This window comes from Strigops habroptila, chromosome 4 (genome assembly GCF_004027225.2).
Source record: "Strigops habroptila isolate Jane chromosome 4, bStrHab1.2.pri, whole genome shotgun sequence".
NCBI lineage: Eukaryota > Metazoa > Chordata > Aves > Psittaciformes > Psittacidae > Strigops > Strigops habroptila.
In genome coordinates, this window is record NC_046358.1 from 72,042,687 (window position 1) to 72,066,032 (window position 23,346).

At 41.9% G+C, this 23,346-nt stretch overlaps 1 protein-coding gene across 1 annotated transcript in view; it reads left to right on the forward strand.

Moving 5' to 3' along the window:
• Positions 1 to 7,066, forward strand: part of GRIN2A (glutamate ionotropic receptor NMDA type subunit 2A) — a 184,741-nt gene extending 177,675 nt beyond the window's left edge. The window contains exon 15 of the mRNA XM_030484243.1: positions 8 to 7,066. Coding sequence (XP_030340103.1) covers positions 8 to 23 — 16 coding nt within the window. The 3' untranslated portion in view covers positions 24 to 7,066. The remainder of the gene's footprint in view (positions 1 to 7) is intronic.
• Positions 7,067 to 23,346: the final 16,280 nt, after the last annotated feature.

Genomic DNA, 23,346 nt, shown 5'->3' on the forward strand with positions numbered 1-23,346 from the left:
ACTCTAGCTGCTGCTATTCTTGAAGAGGAGAAAAGAATCTTCCTGCATAAGTGACCATCCTTTCTGTACCTTTCTGGATGGTGCTGGTGACTTGTTACATTTTCCTGATTACAGCTCTAGCAGTTTGTTGGTCATTCCTATCACCAAGATTTCACGTGACTCCAGCTGGAACTGAATCAGGCTGTAAATGATATGGGCCATTCTTGGTAGCATGTCCTGTAGTGTTACACTGCTCCTGGACGACAACTTTTGTGGAGGCAGGATATTGAATTGCTGAGGAATGGAGTAGGTACATGGAGGTAAAACCAGCTACATAGACATACCTGCCTCTTGCTTTTTTTCTCTTTTAAAGACATTGTAGAATTTATTCATGTTTTTGTCTTTCCCTTTTCACCACAGTAAATTTGCCTTTTTCCTTTCAAATGGGTTTTGTGTTCTGCTTGTGTTTCTTAGAGCAGTGTAGCCACCCAATAACTTAATGCATGGAAATAAGACATTTTAATATATAAGATAAAATTAAGGAAAATTAAGAGTTTTCGTATTTCTGGAAAATTTCATTTAATGTTTTTGCAGCTTTTGCTCAGAATTAATTATTCTGCTATTTAAGGAGTTTGATTAGGAGAAAGAGTGCTGTGGACAAACAGAAACCAAATCACCGCCAGCTCACTGTGTTTTGGCAGCATCTCATAAACCCCTGTCTCTATCTGTGATGTTTCAGGAACACTTAGGAGGAGAAATACAGCTCATGAGGGAAATCAGAAACGGTTTTTTTTTCCTGGTGAAAATAAATCTTTTTACATTGTTTTAAAGGAAGCAAAAGCTAGAGCTGTGTGTCTAGCTTTGGGTTTCAGTGCTGGAAGGCTTTCTGTTGTCAGTGCGGAGAGAGAGAAAGCTCCCTCTGGATGGTAGTTTAGAGCAGTGAAGGCTCAGGAGCAGATATGTGTGTGAGGTGTCCTGAAAGATTTTCTCTCTCTCCATGGACTTTATAGAAAGTATGGGCTTCTAACTTAGACATCTCAGTTAAATGGGCTTAGAAAAGTAATGGTCTATTCGTCCCCAGCCTCAAAAATCCACTAGTTAGATCCACAAGTGGGTACCAAGTTAAACCTTGCAGGTGCATATGGGTTCCTGTGCTTCTGCACGTAGTTACTAAGGTGGCATCTGAAATAGAAGTGTCAGGATCTATTCCTTGCAGAGTAACTTGCTGCTTTCATATTTCTGCAGTGTAACATATGCATCTTAGTGATGGGGAAGATTTTGGTAGTATTCCTTCCCTTGCTGGGTTCATCAATATAGAACAGGAATTGTGGTATGAATCTAAGGGTCTAAGAGTCAGCTTGGATTTAGGAAGAATTCAAGAGGTGAATCTTTTTTGTTGTTTTACACTGCATTTAAGATGTTTGATATATAAAATCTGGTGATAACAGATCTTTTATGGCAAAATCCTCTCTTAGTTAATACAGAAGAGTAACTGTGACTTGGCTAGATTGTGTTAGGTGTCAATCATTACATCATGTTCTTCTTTGAAGATGGAGTGTCATATATTCCCTTGCTAAACCTTCCCTTTCCTAGCTCTAGTCCTGTCTTAGCTCAAAAGTCCTTTTAAAGTAGGTATCTTTTCTGTATAGGGCAATCTGGTTTGCAATGTAAAAACTGTTTTCCAGTGATACACTTAAATTGTTTGTTTTACCAATGTTATTTTTTAATCTAAACTTCCTTCCTATTGAAAGATAAGCCTTCAAAATATAACAGTGCTGAAGGAAAGAGCATAAAGGCCTTTTAAAGTATAACTTAGGATATAACCCATTTCTCTGTCCAAACTCACCTGTACTGTCTTATTTAAATGTAGTAGTAACGTGTTAGTATTTGCTATCACTAGGAGGGAGCACAGTTTAATCACAGCTGTGTATTTATTGGTGGATGTAAGTGCAAGTACAGACAGATATGTGATATGACAGCGGAAAGGCTCAATCTGCTCTGGCTGGAGTCACCTGTGAAGCTGTGGGTAAACTGGAGTCGCCTCAAGACCATCACGTGTCTTCCATCGCTCTGGTCATGCAGACTTTTCTGTCTGATGTGCACATGTTGTACAGAGTGTGAAATGCTTGTTGATGCTCAGCTTTCATCATGGAATGAATCCCATGTTCACTCCCATTGCAGCGTCACTGTGGTGTTTGTGGGATGGAGAGGTGGTTGGTTGTGCTCTCTAGTGTCTGTTGCCGTGTTAAATGGGAGCAGAAATCCTGACTTGCTTCTCTCAGCTCTGCTGGGGAGGGTTCCTGTGCTCTCTGTAAATAAGCTCCTCATTTATGTCACCTCAGTCAAGCTTTTGATTTTTTTTTTTCTGCGTGCCGTGCTTCTCTCAACCTGTGTACAGAGTATGCTGTCTAAAACTACGTGCTCTTCCAATGTCCTGCAACTTTGGAAGTCAGGATTACAAGTGTGCATCGCCCTGCACTGCAGTGAGAATGCATTTAGTGCTTCTCGCAGGTTCATGAGCTTTTTTGTTATGTACTGCAGAAAAGATCTGCTGTGGTTCAAACTGTTTTGTTTTTAAATGAATGCCAGTCTAACAGCTGTAAGAATCCACTGCTGATTTTGTGATGATTTTGTCATATCTATAATTTAAGAACCAGAAATAATGTAAGTAAAATTAACTTACCTCACTATTTACCAGGTTTTTGTTGGTTTGCACTTAAATGACATTTTTTACTCCTTTTGTTTAGTTCTTTACCTGTATTGAAAACAATGCTAAATTAGTAGAGAATATAACCATGCTGTAACATTGTCATGCAATACCTTTATTAGTAGATAACCACACTAAATATAGTATTACATATTTAAAAGAGAGATGGGTTTAACTCTCCAACTCTTAAGAAGTAGTGGTGATAAGCAGTTATACTCCTAGATGTTTTGTCCTTTCCCTTTTGTATTAGTATTTGTTTTCACTAATATATTTCAAAAATTATATTTCTATGTGCACGTTAGAAAACTGTGAAAATAAATGCCAGTAAATATTGTGATACTTATTCAGTGCACTGTAAAGTTCCAAGTGAGATGATATTTTGCTTGGGAATTGATGAAGGTTTCCTCCCTTCTCATAAATGGTACTAAGCTTTAATGTGGCCAATGATAATATTTACAGTGACATGAAATTTGAATGGGGAATGTCTTGTTTTGCATTTCTAGTACTATTACAAGAAATGATATGTTTTTCTCAGCAAATGTATTATGAGAACACTTTTTATTTGTGCATTGCAGTACATAAGAATAGCTGTTTTGAGGAGACTTGTGTTACATCATTACTACAGGATTCTTTAGTCCGGTAATTTTTTATTGAGCCCATTTAATAATGGTGTTTAATGGCACAAACCTTTTCAAAATATATTTTGGCTTCTGTTTCACATTACAAACCCTGTATTTGGACTCAGTGATGCAGTCAAAGGCCCTTTCAAGTCTGCTGGGCCTCCCAGTGCTGCTGTGGAAGGGGACCTTTCTTGTTCACTGTTGGGACAAGATAAGAGGAGTTGAGAAGAATGTTGGAGGGTGTGTTATGCAACATTTGAAGTGTCAATGATCTTCAAGAGTGAAAACAAAAATGAAACTGGAGGTTCACAGCTCCCCACACCAGCGGGTGGTCTGTGACAGGCTGCGGGGTGTGTGGTTTCTGAAGGAAATAATTTATAACTAAAGCAATTTGAGCTCTACTGAAGTTTCTAAAAGTCACTGAAAAAAACAGGAGTTGGCTTTTTAGGTTTTTTTTTTAAAGCCAAAGTCTTTATGTTTTCATACGAGGTTTCACAGGAAAATGGGCCAAAGAATACAATTAAATATGCAAAAGATTACTCCTATGGAAAAGGGTATCCTGTCATCTTGATATGCACAAGCATATTAACGGTAATGGGAATAATGTGTGTAATTCTCCTGTACATTGCTATGTAGGTTGCACTATTTTGAATGATACAAGCCCGATATTTTAATTACCAAATATCATAAGAAGCTGTTTATTAATAAACTTGCTAACTTAAATATATATACAGTATACACACGTGTGCGTGCATACACTTTCCAACCTAGTCATGTGTGAATCATCTCCCAAAGCTGTGGGACACATTTCAGCAGGGCTTTATTTTAAGGGATTCTCTTCTCTCTTTTACAAACCTCCTACATCCCAAGTCCTCTAGCAGCATTTATTGTAGGGTTTGATACCTAGTACAGAAGAGGCTGAAGGACATGCTGGGATCAGGACTGAATTGTGCTAAGACACGTAAACACACGGCAGAGGAGAGTTACTGTCTGAAAGAGCTGGAAATGGCACTCACTATAAATAACAAAGACATAGGAAAAGGATGTTTTCTTGCAGTCTTCTGAAAATTCATGTCCAGAGAGGGTCTATTGGCCTGGTGACTGACTAACATTCTTTGTCAGCTTACACGATCCTCATCTGGTCATTAAACATGTTATATGAGGTAGCTGAGGAAGGATACCTAAACCCCTCAAATTCCCAGGGAAGATCAGCTGATGTGTGCACCAGTGCCTGCCCATGCAGACTGGGCTGTTTCCCAAGCTGGTTTTGCACCCAGAGGCAGTATTTAGCTGTGATGTTTGTCAGAATCACTTTTCTCAATGCACAGGCTTTTGAGCTTTCTGTTACTGGTGATGTAGAGATTTTGCCGAAGAGATGATTGTGGTATTCAGCTTCTTTTCTAAAGTTACAAAGCTTTAACCAAAAAGTATGACAGAAAAATACCTTGGAATCATTTGGGTTTTGTTTGTTGGTTGGTTTTGTTTGTTTTTTTTCAAAGGGAGAGTTGGATAGTTATCAATTTTTCCACCTTAACTGAGAAACTGAAAATTGTGTAGGGTCAGATTTTGTCTGTGGTTCATTACAAATATGTCTTGGAGAAGAACTTGGAATCAAGTCCTTCATCGGCAAGAAGATAAGTTTTGGTTAGTTCATTTTTACCTGGCCTAGGTCTGGATTCCAAATTAAGACAAAACACCGTTTGACTTAAACAGGGATGTGTGAGGGAGTGATGGGAGAGCAGATCCTTAGCGCAGTTCACGCTCAGAATTAAAAACCCCCAAACCACACCTAATGTTGCAAAGGTATGGAAGGTGCATCATGTAAAATTATGTGCAGCTGGGATGGAAACGAGTGACATTTTTAATAAGAACTGTTTTCAGGTTATACTTGATATCAGGTATCATGATTTGAAATAGTCTTACTCATTTCAGAACGTCCATTTTGCACTGGTGAAGAACAGCTTGATCTCTCTGTCTTCACACCTCACACCCACATGCACATGCACAGTATATCTTGTGTCTTCCCTGTTGAAACCAGAAGGTACAAACAGAATTCATCAATGTGTTAGGTAAACTCCTACCTGATTCTTAACAAAGTATGCTATTTTTATGCAAAATTTACATCTATCCATTTCAGGTTCTCTCAGAAGCACTTCACCTGTGAGTAAATAATGTTAGTTTTAATTCACTGGATTCAGATTTACACTAATCCTGAAGGGCATTTCATGCTTCCTTTCATCCTGTGTAACTATTTTTGCTGGCTTAGATGAAATCACTGATATTTCTGTGCTGCTAAAAAAACTCCACCAGAAGTATTTTAAAATCTCAAATTACACTTTTAAAAACATTTTAACCTGTTTACTTGAATAATGTAAATTTAATGTGTTGTCCTGATGAGTCTTTGTATACATACATGTATACATACAAGCTATATATAAGCTTTATATATATGTATATGTATAAAGCTTTTGGGGAGAATGATGGGCAAGACAAAAATACATCATTGTGACCCAGATTCTACAACCATTTATTAACAGTTTCAAGTAATACATTGCTATTTTGAGTTTGACTAGACATTATTTGCAGTTGACTCTCAAAACCAAGATGTAACTGGAAATCAGTACTGGATCTTCAGTCACCATCCTAAGACCAGTTTAGTTTCATTTGTATCTTGAGAAACTAAGAATTCACAATATTAACTTAGGATTTTGGTCAGAAAGAAACTCAGTTGTTAGTACAGTTGGAAAAGTATTCTTGTTCTGATGGGAGAAAAATGTCCAGGTGTACTAATCTGACCTGCTTACCAGAGCACTGCTATATGTTGCAGTAGAAGAAATTTGCATTCCCTAAATAACATCTTGCCACAAATCTTGGAACCATTTGATTCCATGCACAGTAAATTAAAAAGCCAAACTTCTGTTATTTACTTGTGCAATTTACTGTGACAGTCAAGAGTATAATATTTCAAACCAAAAGGTAAGTCCTAAATTCCCAATTGCTAGCAAAGAACAGCAGAGGTTTGAAGACCTCTTAACACCTGGGGAAATAAATTGGGTTGTTAGAATAGGAACAAAAGAACACTGGTGAAATGGAATCAAGCATAAAATACTTTAAGATAAGATTCATAGTCTAATGGATTCTTCAAAAGGAAGTGTTTAGGGAACAAGAGAATAATTACAAGCTAGTTTTGACATCCCAATTACTGCCTGGTTTATTAGGTAGGGTTAGCAAACTGAAATGAATTTCAATACACATGTTTCTGTACACACACGGTGTCAACTGCCGTGTTATAGATACACATACACCCAGCTACCCCTGCACCCCTCTGTCCCTGCCTCTGGAATCCTGGTGGCAGTGGGATCTACCCAATAGCACACATTGCAGCTTGAAGGAGCTGGGATGTTCATGCTCTTCTCCCCGTGGTACGCATATACCACCTCACAGCAGTTCACCCTGACCCAGTGCATGACTGAGTGCTAATACTGTATAAATATTTTGAAACATATCTAAAACAAATGTTTGCTTCAAACTTTTTATGATAGAGAAATATATAATTATTATGGTTGTCTTACAAATTGTATTGTGTTCATTTTTTTGTTAAATATGTAGAAAAACATTAAGGGAATGGGGGACTCGAATGTCTGTGCGTACCGAAATGTATATATTTGGGGAAAACACACGTGCCAAGTATAACATGATGTAAAAATTGTAAATATATGAAAAAATCATTTTTCTAATAAAGATAATTTCTGCAAATTGATATGAAAATGAACAATGTATCATTCTTGCCTGTCTTCCTCCTTAAATGGTACAAGATGAAGCGTCATCTATGACTAAGGTTTTTTGATAGGAGTTGATTTGATTCAAAAGGTGTAAACAGCCACATGTTCTGAGCCATCCTTTGCTGTTAGAAATGATCTAAACATGAAGATGCCTGAAGCTAAAGCTGACAGTACGTGCTTGATGGTCCCAGTTTAACTTAATTCACAAAAAGGACAGAGACAATTAATTTATGAAAAGCTCATTCCATGTGAGAAGTCTACTTTGATTTGAAAGATGCTCCCTCAGGAGAGGGAGTGGTGGGACCTAAGCTGAGGATGGCCCGTTAAGTGGCGGCACCATTTTCCTGTATGCTGAAATACATCAGATGCACAAAAGCCGGTGGGCCTGCATGGGGAGATCTGGGCTGTGGAAGTGCAGGAGCTCTTTGGGCAATTGCGGAGGCAGCATCCAGCCTGAGGAGGAGGAGGAGCAGGTGTCCTGCCAGGAGCGATGCCATCCCTGAGAAGAGCTGAAGAGCTGGGCTGTGGAGCGCTCCTGGCGTGGCAGCGCTCTCGGAGGTCAAGCAGGTGAGGATGGGGAGAAAAAACAAGGGGGGTGAGAAAATGGCAGCAATGTCTCACGTCTTCTATGACTCTGGTATCAGCAAGCTTGCTTAATGTTCTCGTTAATCAGGACTTAAATCAAAATGGAGATTTTAGTGGAACAATTAAAATCTTTCCTAAGTTCTGTCTGTTTGCCCAGCCAGGGGAGCTAAAGGAGCAAGGTTCACCACTCCTAAGTGATTCTGCAGGACCCCATTTTCCAGGATGTCTCATCAGCTGATGAAAGTCTTCCTTTATTCCACAAAATGGGCATAAACAAACCCTTGGCAATTAGAATAATGTTCTTTGGGGCAGTGGGACGAAAGTCATTATATAAATCCAAAGCATCGTTTCGATAAATGTGCTTCATGTTGAATACAAAAATGACAGGAGGTGAAAGGTTGCTCAAAGATGTCTCACAGCAGAATGGTCCCATCTATTTGTTCCAAGATGAACATGACTGCACAGACATGATCAGAGATACAATATTGGAATTCTGTCCTTAATGAGGTTTTTAATCAGTAATGACTACTGGGCTTATTGTCCTCTGCTAGAAAACCGTTTTAAAGGGACCCCACTCTATTTTTATCTAAACGATACAAATTGAAGTGTGCCCAGGTTATTGAATCTTTATCTGGTCTTGAATCTTTACTTTTATGCAATGGACAGGCTGATCAGTTCTGCACAGTAGTGCATGGTGATCCATGGCTTTGGTTCACCTGCAGTGGTGTCCAACAAAGGCCCAACTCAAGTCCTTCAGTCATAGAAGAAACCAGAGTCTCTATAGGAAACAGGCGATGCTGGACATAGCCCATGCGACTCGGCCTGGAATCGCTGTTGTGCCTCCTGTCCTCTGGCTGAGGAGGGGGCTGGCACTGGTGCCCAGGCTATTCCTGCCAGCATAGCTCATTCCTTACTGTGCAGCTCTGAGTCATCTTGGCTTCAGCTTTCATTCCTTTTGGGATCTGGTTCAAAGAGAGTCGTACTCTCCCCGGTCATTCTTTTGAGTCTTTGCTGATGGGTCTATGGCAACTACTGGTCCTCTAAGACTCTGCTTGCTAGAAAAAATAAATCAATTTTAGGTGGTGCCTGGGAAATGAAAGCTTTTTGAGTCTGACATAGTGAGCATGGCTCTGCCAGCAGCACTCATAGCACACACAGCGATTCACCCAGTACGAACACAAGTGTCTCACTGTAATTGGGAGGCAAACCCATCTGTTTTAAGGCCAGCAGCTGAAGTCTGCTCATCTCTATGGACAGGGACACCATCCACCCTACTTGTGGTGAGTTTGCCCCTGATCACACTAGCCACTTGTCTCTCCTCTTCTTCCAGCAGCTACAAGCAGCATTAGCTTCCCCTTCCAGATCTGTTGCAATACAAAAGCCAAACTGTGGCTTTCAAAAATTGCATTATTGATCTATTGTGTGATCTTTGGCCACTGCTATTCTTCTCCCACTTGGCAGTCTCCTTCAGCGGGCATCTCCCCATGCACAGCACAGCTTGTAACTCAATCCGCCTGTCTGCTGACAAAAGGAAGTTCCACATGCTGAATTTCTCTGCATTGATTTCCTTATTTTCTTTCTGTAGTTCCCCAAAATTACCTCCTCTATGGGGGTAATTTATGGACTGTTTATTTAGTTATTTGCCACTAGTTAGCTGGCACGGAACGATCATTACGGATGTTGACTGCATTCTGCTCAAATCAGTGTGCTTAAATCTTATGAGAAGTAATCTGTTTATAATACAAGCAATGATCATTCCTTAACTATGGCAATAGCAATCTCAATGCTCTGAAGTTTCTTAGCATGGCAGTATGCAACAGGGGAGGGTAACATAGAAGATAATCAGGATTAACATTGTTCACGCACGGTTACTGCAAGGTCAAAAACATTTTCCAGTGGTCTCCATGCAGGCATTTGACAGCAATAATCCTTAAAACCCCCTTTGTGCTGCGAAAGCTCCCGAGTTCTACCGGCCTTGGCACAAGCTCAGTTTAGCAGCTAACCCAGCCACAAGCGGCACCAGCGGGACCGCAGGCCGGGCCCCGCGGCAGGGCAGGGCCGGGCAGAGCCGGGCAGGACAGGGCAGGGCGGGCCCACTCGCCTCAGGACAGCGACCTCGCTGGGCCCGGCCTCGGCGGCCTGTTCCCGCCTCCCGCCCCGGCGCTGAGGGGAGCCCGGCCCCGCCTCCGGCTCCCGCGGGCACCGCGGGCTCTGGGGCTTGATCGCCCTTGTCTTTCAACCGGGAACTGGGATTTGGGTGCACCGATGATCATCTTCGTTTCTGAGGAATTCCGGTGGTGGTTCGCTTTCGAGTCACCAGAGGTTTCTTCCTTAGGGGGAACAGATCTATTATATTAATATATATATATTAATGCACATTTATCTACTGCAGATGCTTCCCTGCTTGCCTAGTGGTTTAAAATGCAGTGCAGTGGAGAGAAGACCTTTCCGATGCATCTCTTGATTTGTAGTAGAGCTGTAATATTCAAACCTGGATGATTCACAGAGGAAATCCCAGACAGGAAAAATGCTGGATCTCTGAGGACCCACCTTTGAAAAAATATGCTGCGCATAATGGATGTATAGAAACTCACATCTTTTTTCAGTTGTCCTCTCCCATGGCTCCAGTATGTATGAAAGCAGATGAGAAACGTCTCAGTGGCCCGATATGTCTGCCAGCTCTTACTTCAACTGAAACCTCTCACAAGACCCCGCTGAGCTCACGATTTCTACCGGCCTTGGCAGAAGCTCAGTTTAGCAGCTAATCCAGGTCTTCACAGAAGCCAGACCTTCCACCTGCAGGCAGGCTGCACAGCTACCCTTCAGGAGCCCACCACAGGGTGACACTCGCCCTGTCACAGAGAGGGAACTTGCAGCACAAGTGCCAGGACAAGGTGAATCTCACGTTGGTTTGCAGCGTGGGGTATGCAGGCTTGTTTTTGTCTATTGAGGGCTTCTGGAGTTGAAAGCTTCCCAATTCTTTACCTCTCCAAAACGCATTTCCAAACTTGAACTTCCCAAGGCACTTGCTGTGTAAGGCTTGTGAGTTTCTGATGGCGTGATATCTTGAGGCATTTTAGACAGGCTGAGAGATAAGGCTCCAGGGAGACCTTAGAGCAGCTTCCAGAGCCTAAAGGGGCTACAAGAAAGCTGGGGAGAAAAAATTTACAAGGGCATGTAGTGACAGGACAAGGGGCAATGGCTTTAAACTGATAGAGGGGAGATTGAGATGAGCTCTTAGGCAGAATTTCTTCCCTGTGAGGGTGCTGAGGTGCTTGCACAGGGTGCCCAGAGAAGCTGTGGCTGCCCCATCCCTGGCAGTGTTCAAGGCCAGGTTGGATGGGGCTTGGAGCAACCTGCTCTAGTGGAAGGTGTCCCTGCCTGTGGCAGGGGGTTGGAACTGGATGAGCTTTAAGGTCCCTTCCCACCCAAACCATCCTGTGGTTCTATGACCACATATACAGCATACTGGCGGTAAGGCCAGCAACATTTTAGTGTATGTGAAGAGCCATGAAAGCTACAAAGAGCGGAAAATCTGAGCACAGGACTCTAGAGAGAAAAAATACAATATGAACTAGGTTTGAAAGTCTAAGACCATTATTGAAGTGTCATTATGGAAGTGTGTCATTCCACTAGTAATTAGCAGACTATATCAGACCTGCGGACTGATGTTTGGCACTTCAGAGACTGGGCTGTGAGTAGCTTTGTCCCTCTGTCCTGCACAGGGAAAAGCAAATCAAGAGAGAACCGTAACAGGCATTTCTCTATGCTCAAGGAAAACAGACACCTTGGATAGGTTCTACTCCCAGTTTCTGGGTCAGTATAATTTCATCAGATGAGAGGTTTGCCAAGTGAAGAAAAAGCTTTTGCAGTGGTACCACAATACCATGATGCTGATTTTACCCTCTTTTTTCCCAGCAAGACAAATATGACAAACTATATAATTCTCCTGGTGGCTGAAATGCCTCTGAGTTTCTTTACTGCAGTTATAAAAAGAGAACCATTTGTGTACCCTGGAGAGGATAAAAGTTGTAGGAATATGGATGGCTAGAATAACTGATTTTCCTCTAAGAACAAAACTGCTGTTACATTCATTTGGCCACAGTGAGTGTTTCCTATTATGGGCTTTGAAAACTGCAGTGCATGTTAATTCCTGTTACCCTCTTCATTTTATATGTAAATGTGTGTGAAGAGCTTATGCTTAAAAATAGGGGTGGGGATGATGCTGAGGGGTTTTGCTATGGGAGAAACTTTCAAATAGGACTAGACAACACTAGGAATCCTACAGAAAATGGCACAGATCTCTTTGAACATGCCTCTCACCTGCAAGGGCAGCTTGCAGTAGGTCTTAGCCAACCAAGAAAATAATGTATTTTTAATGAAAAAGTCAAATCTCAAATTGTTACTCCATTTTTACCCTAAATTTTTACCATTTTTACCCTAAATAGAAATGCTGGAATGATAATCAGGTCCTGTTTTGCACAGCTTTAAATCCACTGCTGTTCCTTTCCATGGATGCTCTAGTATCTTGGCAAATGGGAGCACCCAATGTGACTTTAACTATATTTGTACTTCTGTTTGCTTTTGCGTCTCTCTTTGCTGAACTAAAAAGTTCTGATGTTATCACCTTTCTTCTTATTTCCCATTCTCTCCGTCTACTCCTAACAGTTTTCTTCATTCCTGTCCCTGCTAGAACATCATGGAAGTGCGAGCTGCACCTTGAACCTGCACGGTCAGCACATTTCTGTGTTAGTAAAAAGCATTGTAATCTCCATGTTCTTTTCTATTTCTGTCTCTATAAAAACTAACATTTCATTTATTGCTGCACTGCCACTCTGCAATGAGAAGATGATTTCAGTATTCAGAGCATAATGACATCCATAGCTTTTTTTTTTCCAGATGTTATTTTTGCACTCAAAACATTTGGATAGCTTAAATTATTTCTCCTTGTATGTGTTTATTTTCTGGCATTTCTAAACACTAATGTATTTCTTTTCCTTAATATTTGAGTCTCACAGGTCATTTTAGAGCCCCTTCAAATCAATCTAGCTTGGAATAGAAAAGAAATTACAGGTCATCTACAGACCAGGGCTTGGGCTAGGAGTTCTAAGGAATGCTGGGTAGATGTCCATACTTCTGTGTCCCGAATGCCTATGTGTTGTGATATTGCATTCCATGTGCTGAGGACTTTCTGAGTTAATGTTCAGCATTAAAAAAAAAAGCTGGATTATGTAATGTGATGCACTGGATGAGACTTCTAAATGCTTTGAAGTCAGAGAATGAGAGACCCACAGTTTAGGTTATCAAGAAAGGTATTAAATATTGATGCCTTGAGAAAGTGGCACGTCTTCAATTCTTTCACACTGCAAGGTTAAAGAATCACGGGTTTACTTCTTTGGGGCCCTGCCTGCAGGTAGCAGAACTGGTCTTATAGGAAGAAATTGAATCAAAATGGCCCTATTTGATCCTGGTATTTTTATATATTCCTCAGAGCAGTGGGTGGGTAAATTGGAGTGTATATGAGCCAGAGTTGCCAGCTCATTGCTCACATCAGTGTATTCCGCAGCTGGTTCTGCATACTTCTGTGGAAACATTTCTTCTTCCTGAGGCTGAGGGAAAGTAGGATGTGAGGTTATCTGCAGTGTGATGCTTGTGCCCTCTTGCTGTCTGTGGGCTACTGCTTCAGACTATAAACCTGTGCCATATTTGCCTCAAAGCTGTAACAGCAAAATCCCATGGTTTTAGATAGGAAGTCAAGATACAGTTATTTACACACAGGCAACCAATAATAAATGAAATACAAATTAATTCAGATGAACTGGTGAGCATGCAGAGTAACTCTGGCTCGGCAGCCCATGTGGGAGCGGCTGTGCTGACATGCACAAAGACCAGTTACGACTCGGAATGCTTCGATCTTCCTGACTACGAAGTGTTCCCACTGGCTTCATCACACTGGTGAAACCCAGGGAAAACTTGGTCCTAGATTCTTAGTCTTTATCGAAATGTGACTGTTATTGAGACTAAGTCAGGGCTGACGATACTTTAGTGACTCTGTGTGTCACTAAAGTATGCACACTTCTGCATGTGTGGACATAGTCTAAAGAAACAGCTACACAAATTCTCTCTTACGTGACTGCAATGCTCCCAGTACAGACCCTTGTTTGCTGATTTTAGCAGCAATTGTATGAATGGATTGGGAATCTCGAAGGCTGGTTTCTAATGCTGGCCCTGGCGTTCCGTGGCGTGGGATCTTCACTTCTTTGGTTTCCCTCCAGTATATCTTCAGTTTGTAAAGCCTTTGCTGGAGTTAATGTCTCTTGCCGTTTTCTCATATGAAGCAGACATCAAAGTCTTGGCAGAGGCAAATGGGCTTTGAAGCAATAAAATAATTAAAAATACTCAATTACCAATTTTTTCCTCCCATGAAGGCTATTGGCATACCTTCACTATACCTGAGCATTTATCAGCAGAAGCCTAACGTAGAGAGAGGTGTAACGAAGCAGAGCACATCTCTGGAGCCACCCACATTTAGGATGAAATATTACAATGAAAATAAGCCTCCACATTGGTCTCATTGCACAACCACCTACAAGACAAATTGCAAAGCCTCGACAGGGCTGACACTCTGTTGCTCTTCATACTGAGGAGACAGGTTTGCCATGTGATCACAGGGAGGAAGTACAGGTTTTAAAGCTGCAGACCTGAAATCAACAGCAACATATGGAGAACATTGGTCTTTTTAAACTCTGTTGGACTGTTTGCCCCAATCTTCCACAGGAACTTAATTCTCTTTCAACCTTGTATAAGTTATGTTATTAGATCATTTCTGTTTAAGGACCTCTCCACATGATATTTTCAGGGGACCACGCTCGTGACATTTGCTGTTCATTAGATCCCCATGGACTCATTGGAGTGTCCTCAGGGCCCCATGGCTATGCAAGTGTTTCCTTTTTTTACTTCATTTTTCACTGGTTTAGCTGCCTGGTTGGTGGTGTACAACTCAGAGCAGCTGTTCTCAATGTTACCGCTGTGTCCTCCTTACAAGGGGCACACAGGAAAAGCACTTTGGAGGAAAGAGCTTTGTTTCCCCTTGAGATCTTCAGCATGAGAAAAATGATCATAAAGAGGGCTTAATGAGAGAACTTGAGCTAACTATAACAGGAGGGATCCAAATATTTTTTTAATGAGATAGGTTATAAAAAGAAAAGTCCTGTAATAATGGTTTCGGGGATTTAATCAGAGGAGTTGATTCATATTCCAAAAACTATCCTTGTGCCAGAGTTACATCTTCATTAAGGGCCTGATTTTAATGGTCCACCAATCAAGCTAAAGATTTCTTTGTGGATGTAAGACTGCGACAGTCCTATTTTAATACTGTGATATCTTCCAGTTGCCTTCCCTGCACACCCAAAAATCCCAATGCTTCTTTTCATGGCACCCTTTGTTGAACTGGCAGGTGAGAAGGAGAAGCAAGAGGAATGAGTGTCACTGAGTGTCAAGAGGTTGATACAAGCTGTCCATCCAGTGGCAGAAAATAGCGTCAATTGGCTGTTTCAATCTAAAAAACCACAACTCTCCAGCAGAAACTGATTCAGCGGTACTGAAACTGTGGGTCAGAAGTTGTATTTGGTACTGAGACTTGTTTCCCAGTGCAGAAAGAGGAGCGGTCAGGGAGTGACAGTGCTGGGGACAGGATGGAACAGCTACACATCAGCTGGTAGTTGTGCCCCACTCCAATTTCTCCATTAAATAAGGCAAATAGTCAGTATTCAGCCCATACAGCTAGCAGAAGAAAGCTTTCCTTACACTGATAAATGCTCCAGACTGCTGAACGAAAATACTGTATTTTGAATAAGAGATGCTGCAGAACATGCTATACAAGAGCAATATTGGTTTAGGGTCTGAATACTGGGAGGTGTGGTGCTGTCCTGCTAGGCACCATCTAACTAATAGCGTTGCCATCTGATTCAGATGAATCTCCTGAGCATAAGCGAGCCTGTTTTCCATTCCCTGATGTGCCAGTGTGTTCTACCTTCCAAAAGTGATATAGTGCCCCCAAATATTTGGATGATTTATTTAAATTCTTCTGTTTATTTACATTTTGATTGCTACAGTTGGAATAAATTCTCTACTTTGAAGTTTTATTACATTAATGAAGCTGGTTTAGTACAGCCTAACTTACTTTGGAAATTCTCTTCAACCTTTCCAGCTCTGTGAAAGATAATTTCAAGTAAAATGTGATGAAGCCTGAGTAAGTTGTTTCAACACATGGCACCCTGCTGTCCTCAGATGTACACAGGGGAAGAGAGAGATGTGGCAAATTTCTTAGCCAGAAGTTTAGCTCTCAAATGAAGTGGTTTTCTTTGAAGAACCAATTTTTTTTTTAGAATAAATAACATTTTTTTTTCAGTTCTTTTTTCTCATTTTCCCCAGTATCCTTTCTTCTGTGATACCTTACCTCCTCCTGGGAAGCACAGTGGATATATCCTGACAGACAGAGACAGCATCATAAGTTTGTAGGAGCTGTATGAATGCAGTAGACTTTGGCACCATTGTCATCAGGTACGTCATGGCCCTTTAAATGATTTTAAAATGTTGACACCTGTCTTCAAATACAAATTTCTTCTGTGTTAAACCTCCAACAACCACTAGTGAAATGAACCTCCAACATCCACTGGTGAAAGCCAGTGGATGCGGGTGGCAGGACCACCTCGGGGTTTGTCCACCAGTGACGTGACACTGAATTTCAGCCTGTGAGAGGAGACATGTGGTTGTCTTGTTGGCACCAGGTTTGTCCTAGTTGTGGCAGAGCATCAGAGGGATCCGTTTCTATTCAGCCATCCTTGATGTTACGTCCTTTCGTACCTATGGGAGAAACTCTCTACGCAGGTGCCAGTGCAGAAATACATCAGTTAAGCTGTGAACAATGAACTACTTTCTTTCTTCTAACACTAAATTCAGATCCTGGAAAAAAAATTAAATAGGACAGGTTGCACAGGGAACAAAACCTTTCAGCTCAGACAGTGCCAGGGTGGGTTGTAAGTGGTGAGTATGAAAGGCTTTGTCAGATTTTATGTTCAGCTGGTGTGTGCAGTGTAAGAAAAAAAGCTGAAGTACGTGTATTGCACAGGCAGGTACCAAAGATGCCATTGACCCCATTGACTTCTGTGTCAGGCTGAAAAACTTTGGAAATCTGCTTTCCCCAGTGTGGACGTCTCATCTTTTGAGTGTACCGTGGAGTAGATGTTTTAAAATTCTTGTATTTTCCCTCATGATTACGTTTGGAATAAAGTGCAGCTGCAAATGGATTTACGCTCTCTAATTTCCTTCCCTTGCAATGTGGCAACTTGAAGCTTGGCAAATACAGTTTTTATAGCCTATGAAAAATGTGCTCATAACCTTATATTTTAACATGAGCTGCTTGCTATTCTTGCCTTAATCTCGAAAACCTGGTAATAAATAGGCAGGCAGGAAAAACTATTGAAACCTTTGACTGGTTCTTATAAGAACTCTGATTCAGTACTTTGAGTGACTAAAATGAAATTGAACCTGATAACATCAGTTTTGCGCTGCCTGTATTTTCTATCAGCTTTTAATCACTTTTCATGGCAACTCTTCATTAACACCCCATCCTGGAAATGCATTCCTTCATTGTTCTGTGGCACTACAGACTCCTTTTTTGCTTTTCTAAATCATGTTTCTTCCTCTCATTTGTCTGTGCTCCCTGCATATCACCAGACAGATTTGATGAATTTCTTATATTGAAAACTGTCTGCTCAGTTATTTTAGATAACATAAACCCATCCACCAAAAAGCAAGCTGATGATAGAATTTCCTGCTTAACCGAAGCACTCATCTTGATGCTTCTTTCCAACACTTGCACTATGGCCAGGCCTGCTCAGCTGAAAGCTTCCAGATAATGCTGGGACTCAAAATGCTGCTTTGGAGTTGTCCAGTTGGCTGGAAAAGAACTGATGGGACCAGCCTGGGGAGCTGGCCTGAATGCATGGGAAGGGACAGATGAAGTATCTGAAGAGGGAAGGATTCACATACCCCTGTAGTAGGTCATTGCGTCCAAAACAGAAGATATGGGAGAAACTGGGACGATAGCATTCGCAGAAAGTGAAGAAACTAAGGAAGACAGTGTGCAGTTAGACCCTAAAGAACTGCAGCGTGCATTCAGATCACCCTGATGAGGAGCAGCAGCGTGAGAAGAGGCTCCCTTGAAATTCTGGGGGATTTCAGCTCCTGCTCTTCTGCCACAAACACTTGTGCAGGCCATCAGAGAACTGGCTATGGAGGTGATGTGCTTCACAAAGGAAACAAAAACTAAATAAAACTGCTTATTTCTTTTAGGAAGGCTTTTCCCTTCCCTGGTTTGGCCTGCACTTGCAAGGTGGAGTGCTGTTTGTGCAAAGGACCATATTTGGGGATGTGGCCTATCATCTGGGACATCAGATGCATCTGTCATCGAGACCTCAAGTTGTGGGAAAAGCCCGAAGGACTGTGAGACATTAAATCAAGTTTGTAAGAGCAACATAGCGGCTCTGTCACACTCATGACTGAACAGTTGTATTTCCGCTGTGTTTTGACTGAGGAAATTTTCTGTTTGACCTGCCCATGTGCAGAAGCACTCTGGCATGAACCAGATAGGCTGTGCTCAGGCTGAAAAGGAAGTATTGCTTTAGATTAACTTTTTCCTCAGCTATTTCTCAGCCCAGTCAGTTTAGTTGCTCAGGTCCCTGCTCAGCAGCACATGTGTGTGTGTCAGAGCAGCCCAAGCAGTGGGTCGGGCAAAGGAGGTTCGTGGCCATGGTGGTGGGTGTCCCTGTCAGGTGGCCACAGAGGAGGCACAGCCATAGGCAATGGGTCCTCATTTTATCTCATCCTCGAAGACACTGCTGGTGACTGCATCCAGCTGCAAGAAAAAGTGTTTCCAGAGTTTGTGGCTTCTAAAATGTGTAAGTTGTGGTATGTGTGATTTTCACCACCTCCCACAATGGGAGAGGTGGGATTTCTCACTCAAGAAGGATGTGTGTTGTACTGACTCTGTAGAGTGAATATGTGCCTCCAAGTGGAATTTCACAGCCTGGTCCTCCTCCTCAGAGCTCACGGGGCTGCTGGTTTCCTTTAGCAGGAGGGATGACATGGAAAAAGTCACTCTTGGAGGCAGCAAGTGTTACCTGGGCTAATTACCTTGCATAGTTTGCAATCTTGGAAGCCTTTAAGTTGATCTGCTGAATGCAAGAAGAGGAAAGTGGCTGCACCCTCTAGTGTAACTTAATATGAAGTAATGAAAATTTTAATAAAAAGAAGCAAACAAGCCCCTAATGAGCTACCTGAGCCATAGTTCCACAAAATTTAATTAATCTTTCTTTGGTATTAAACATCATGATGCAGGGCAGAATCTGTGTCAAGGGCAGCAGTGACTAATTTCATAGCAAGGAGTGAACTTTTGCATGTGATTGTATCTCACCACGTGCCTGGAAGAAGATACAGAGGAACAACAATGGAGGGCCTCAGGTACAGAGATGGCAGAAACCAGCAGCTGGATGGGGCAGGTCATGAGCTGACGTCATCAGGTAAATATAGGCAGAAGGTGTTCGGGGTTTTTTAGTCAAGAAGTAAAGGGAAATATTTTTAGTGCATGTTTGAAACACATCTGCATGCTACTGATGGTTTGTCATTGGTTTAGGCTGTGGTCTAAGTCATTGGTAAAGCTTGCTTCTACATAGCACTGGTCACAAGCTTTCAACTCTTTAAAAATACTTGACCAAATGCCTCAGGAACACCAGATATACAGAGTCAAAGCTTTATACCTCACTTTTTACCAAAATGAGCCCTTCCAGAGGTTTAACACAACAATTTGGAGGGCAAAAATACCTATTGCATGCTCACAACAGTCAGAAGTTCCTCCCAAAGCAGCTCCTACCCACAGTTGCTGGTTTATATATAACTGCAGCGTGAAAGCAATTACTGCAGAGGTAAATATCTGTTTGCTCAGTAAGCTCATGCTCATGTCTGGGAGCTGGCTGAAGGTCTGCATTTCCTTCAGCGTGATCCCATTTACTACCCTGCTTTCAGACATCCTGCCCTAGCATTAGAGATAGCAAGTATGTCTGGGGTTTGCTGAATTGCTGCTTTATGTACCTCTGCCTCTGGAATCCACATGCTGTGCTGGCAGAAGCAATCTTCACAAGAGGAGGCAGCACCTCAGCCGTGAAGAGAGAGGCTTTAGTCCGAGAGGTGAGCTGATGGGGGATGCTGGCAGCTGCACAGCTGCTGTTGTGGGTTTTCTCCATTTCCTTCTGGAAGCAATTGCTGATCTCTGCGTCTTGTCTACAAAACAAAAATCCTCTTCTCATTGATGAATGAATGGGTGCCCTGTCCTGGAAAAATAAAGCAGATCACTAACTAATCAGTCCTACCTATAGTGGTAGTGATTTATCACTGTGGTGGGATATGGAGGGCTGGAGGGTGATGCCTCAGCCATAGCCCCACCATGGTCAGGTCACTGCCTCGTGCAAGGCAGCCCCAGCAAGCAGGGAGAGAGGTCTCCTGACTCCCAGGGTTGCCTGGTTTGAAGGGCGTCATCTCACACACTTTGACAGTGCTGGGAGACAAGCATTTTACCAAACTCAGACTCTCTCCACTGACTTTCCCTCTGATACCTAATTTAATGTTCCATTTATAACCTCAACCACTTTTGGTTATACCAGTAGTGTCTCTCCCACTAAACATAGTCCGTGAATCATGAAGTATTCAGCTGGTGGTGGAGACCGTGTCCCCAAAACCCAGTGGTCAGCCAGGAGAGCTGGATTTGTGCTGCTCCAGGGAGTCACTATTTACAGAGCTTGAGATGCAAAATGAGAATGAAGAAATGATGTGGCACATCTCATGACAAAAATGTTCTCTGAACTTCTCTGACCAGTTTACTTTGCCGCTCTCTGGTGAGGCACTAACTTGACCAAAATCAGGTGTTTGATTAAATGTCTTGGGGTGAGCAGAGCCTGGGAGAAATCATTCATCTCAGGGCTGCAAGGGGTGCAAGAGCCAACTGTCAGCTCCATGATGCTTCATGGGGATGATCCCAGGCCACCACAGGGCAGGACACTTTGACAGGTAGAAGGAGCCATGTTTCATCCTGTACATACAATTTGTTGCACTTGCACTGTGAGAGATGAGCAGTTCATCACTCCTCAGGTCTCTCCCTTGCCTTTGCCCTCACACATTCAATTTAATGTATGATGTGTGTTCCTGGCCGGTTCAATGCCAGGAAAGCTCCTGCTATAGTATTTTGATTGGCTTCAGGTTTTTGCGTATGTTTTGTTGAGAGTATGGTTTCACAAGAATTGCAGCCTTGCTGATAATCTTTTGCTACCTGTTGGTACATGGGAAGAAGTTAGAATATTTACAGAAAAAACTAACAATATTAACATAGGAAAATAAATGTATGTGTGAATTAATCCAGAGAAAAATATTTGTGGATTCTTTTAAGTGGGCATAAGGAGCAGAAGAGCTGTCAATATTTTTTTATGCTATCCGGTTGGTGATAACAGCATCAGTCTTTTATTAACACCCTGTTTCTTCTGTTTGACTGGACGTTGACTTATTGAAGCCAAAGACCTGCTTTATTTCATAAATTCATAGGGCACAAATGCCCTTTCAATGTGCTAATGTGGGAGAAGCTAATTAGGATGAAGAGGGAAGCTGTGTTCCAGGTGCATGATCCATTAGTATTCTTCTGCTCTAGTTCCCTGAACCACTGCATTTATTAACCTTTAGCCAGATCAGAGACAATTTCTTCTGTTTCTTACATAATGCTGGAATTATAATTGACAGTACTGAGAAAAGGGAGAAGTCTCTCTGCAACTCAGATTTTTCTTGCTTTCATGTAGAAGGTTTTAGAACAAGAGTCTTATCAGCTGTGAATAATTGCATCTCATTAACTGCATACTGGAGATACATGTATATGCATATTAGCTGGAGTGGTGCATATATTTGTCTGGAAAATGTTATGGCATGCTTCAAGCAGCATCACTGATGTGAAATTCAGTGCGCACGGCATGTTTACGTAACTGGAGGGACACTGCTAAGGAGGTAGGAGCAGATGATGGTTGTACATCTGGGTCATGGAGGCTTCAAAAAAAGAGCTTTCATCCTCTTAGTTAATTGGAGAGTTTATCAACATTTGGCGCTCTGTTAGTGAAAACAGAGTGGTTTTTTAAGGCAGTGCGCCCCCACTCACAATGCTTGCTGCTTTGAGGGTGCAATGTTTCCTGCGGGACTCAGCTTCCTGCCTCATCACTGAGAACATTTGCAATGGCTTTCTCTGGTACCTCAATAGGTTTTGCTCTTCTAGGAAAAGTTAGTTTTGTGCCAATCTTGTAAATCCTAATTCACAGCAGATTTTGGAGTCTCTAATAGACAGAAAAAGCTGCCAAAAAGCGATTTGTATGAGTGGTAAGTTGCCTTAGCCCTTAAATCCCTTTGAACATTAGGAAAATCAAAGAATCTATTCACAGTCTTCAGATCACACCCTTTATTTCTATGTTTTTTCCATATGGTTAGAAGGATGATTCTTTTTAATACAATTAGGTGGTTTATTTCCAAGAGGGCAGTTCTCTACTCTTTAAAGTGACTAAGCAGTGACCCCAGAGAAACTTTCCTTAGTACAGAAGCTGCCACATGACTCTCTGATAGGAGCTCCCACCCTTGAGGTTAACCTGGCTGCAGTGCAGTAATTAATTGCTTTCTGGCACAAGAAGTATCTTGCTATTGCTTGTACTTGAGACAATTCAACTCATACATGCTGGCATGAAGAAAATGCCAACTGCTCTTATTTCCAGCAAAACAGTGATAGAATTGTCAAACCGATGAAAAACAAAAGCTTCCTCCAAATTTATTTGTTATCACATGAGGAAACAAAAAAATCTGCTATTTAACTAAGGAACACTTTCCACACTTTGCTGCAAAACGAGCTAACACTTAACACTGGGACAATTCATGATGAAGTTGTTGAAATATTACTGATTACTGTCAGATGAATCCTCATGCTTTCCTTCCCAATGCAAACTGTTGGTTTCTTCTTGCTCCTATTGGATTAGAACCATTTAACCTAAGCAGAGCTTTTCTGTATGGTTCATTGTATCTTACTGTTTTGCCAAAATTACAGTCCCTTTCTGTAACACACAACATCAAATTATAGGAATATTTCCTACTTTAAGCTACTTTATGCTTTCCTTTAAAGGGGTAGATAAACTACCATCAGTTTTTTTCTCAAGATGACTTATTTTTGCCAGCTCATCTTGGATTTGACCTGAGCATTTTAGTCCCTGACCAGAAAGTGCTGCAAATTGGGGACCTTGACGGTCTCTACAACTACCTGAAAGGAGGATGGAGCGAGGAGGTGGCTGGCCTCTTCTCCGAAGTAACAAGCGATAGGACAAGAGGAAATGGCCTCAAGTTGCACCAGGGGAAGTTTAGACTGGATATTAGGAAAAATTTCTTCACAGAGAGGGTGGTCAGGCATTGGAATATGCTGCTCAGGGCAGTGGTGGAATCACCATCCCTAGAAGTGTTCAAAACCCATGTAGATGAGGCCCTCAGTGACATAGTTTAGTGGTGGCCTCGGCAGTACTGGGGGAACTGCAAATAGTGGAGCCTGCAGGAT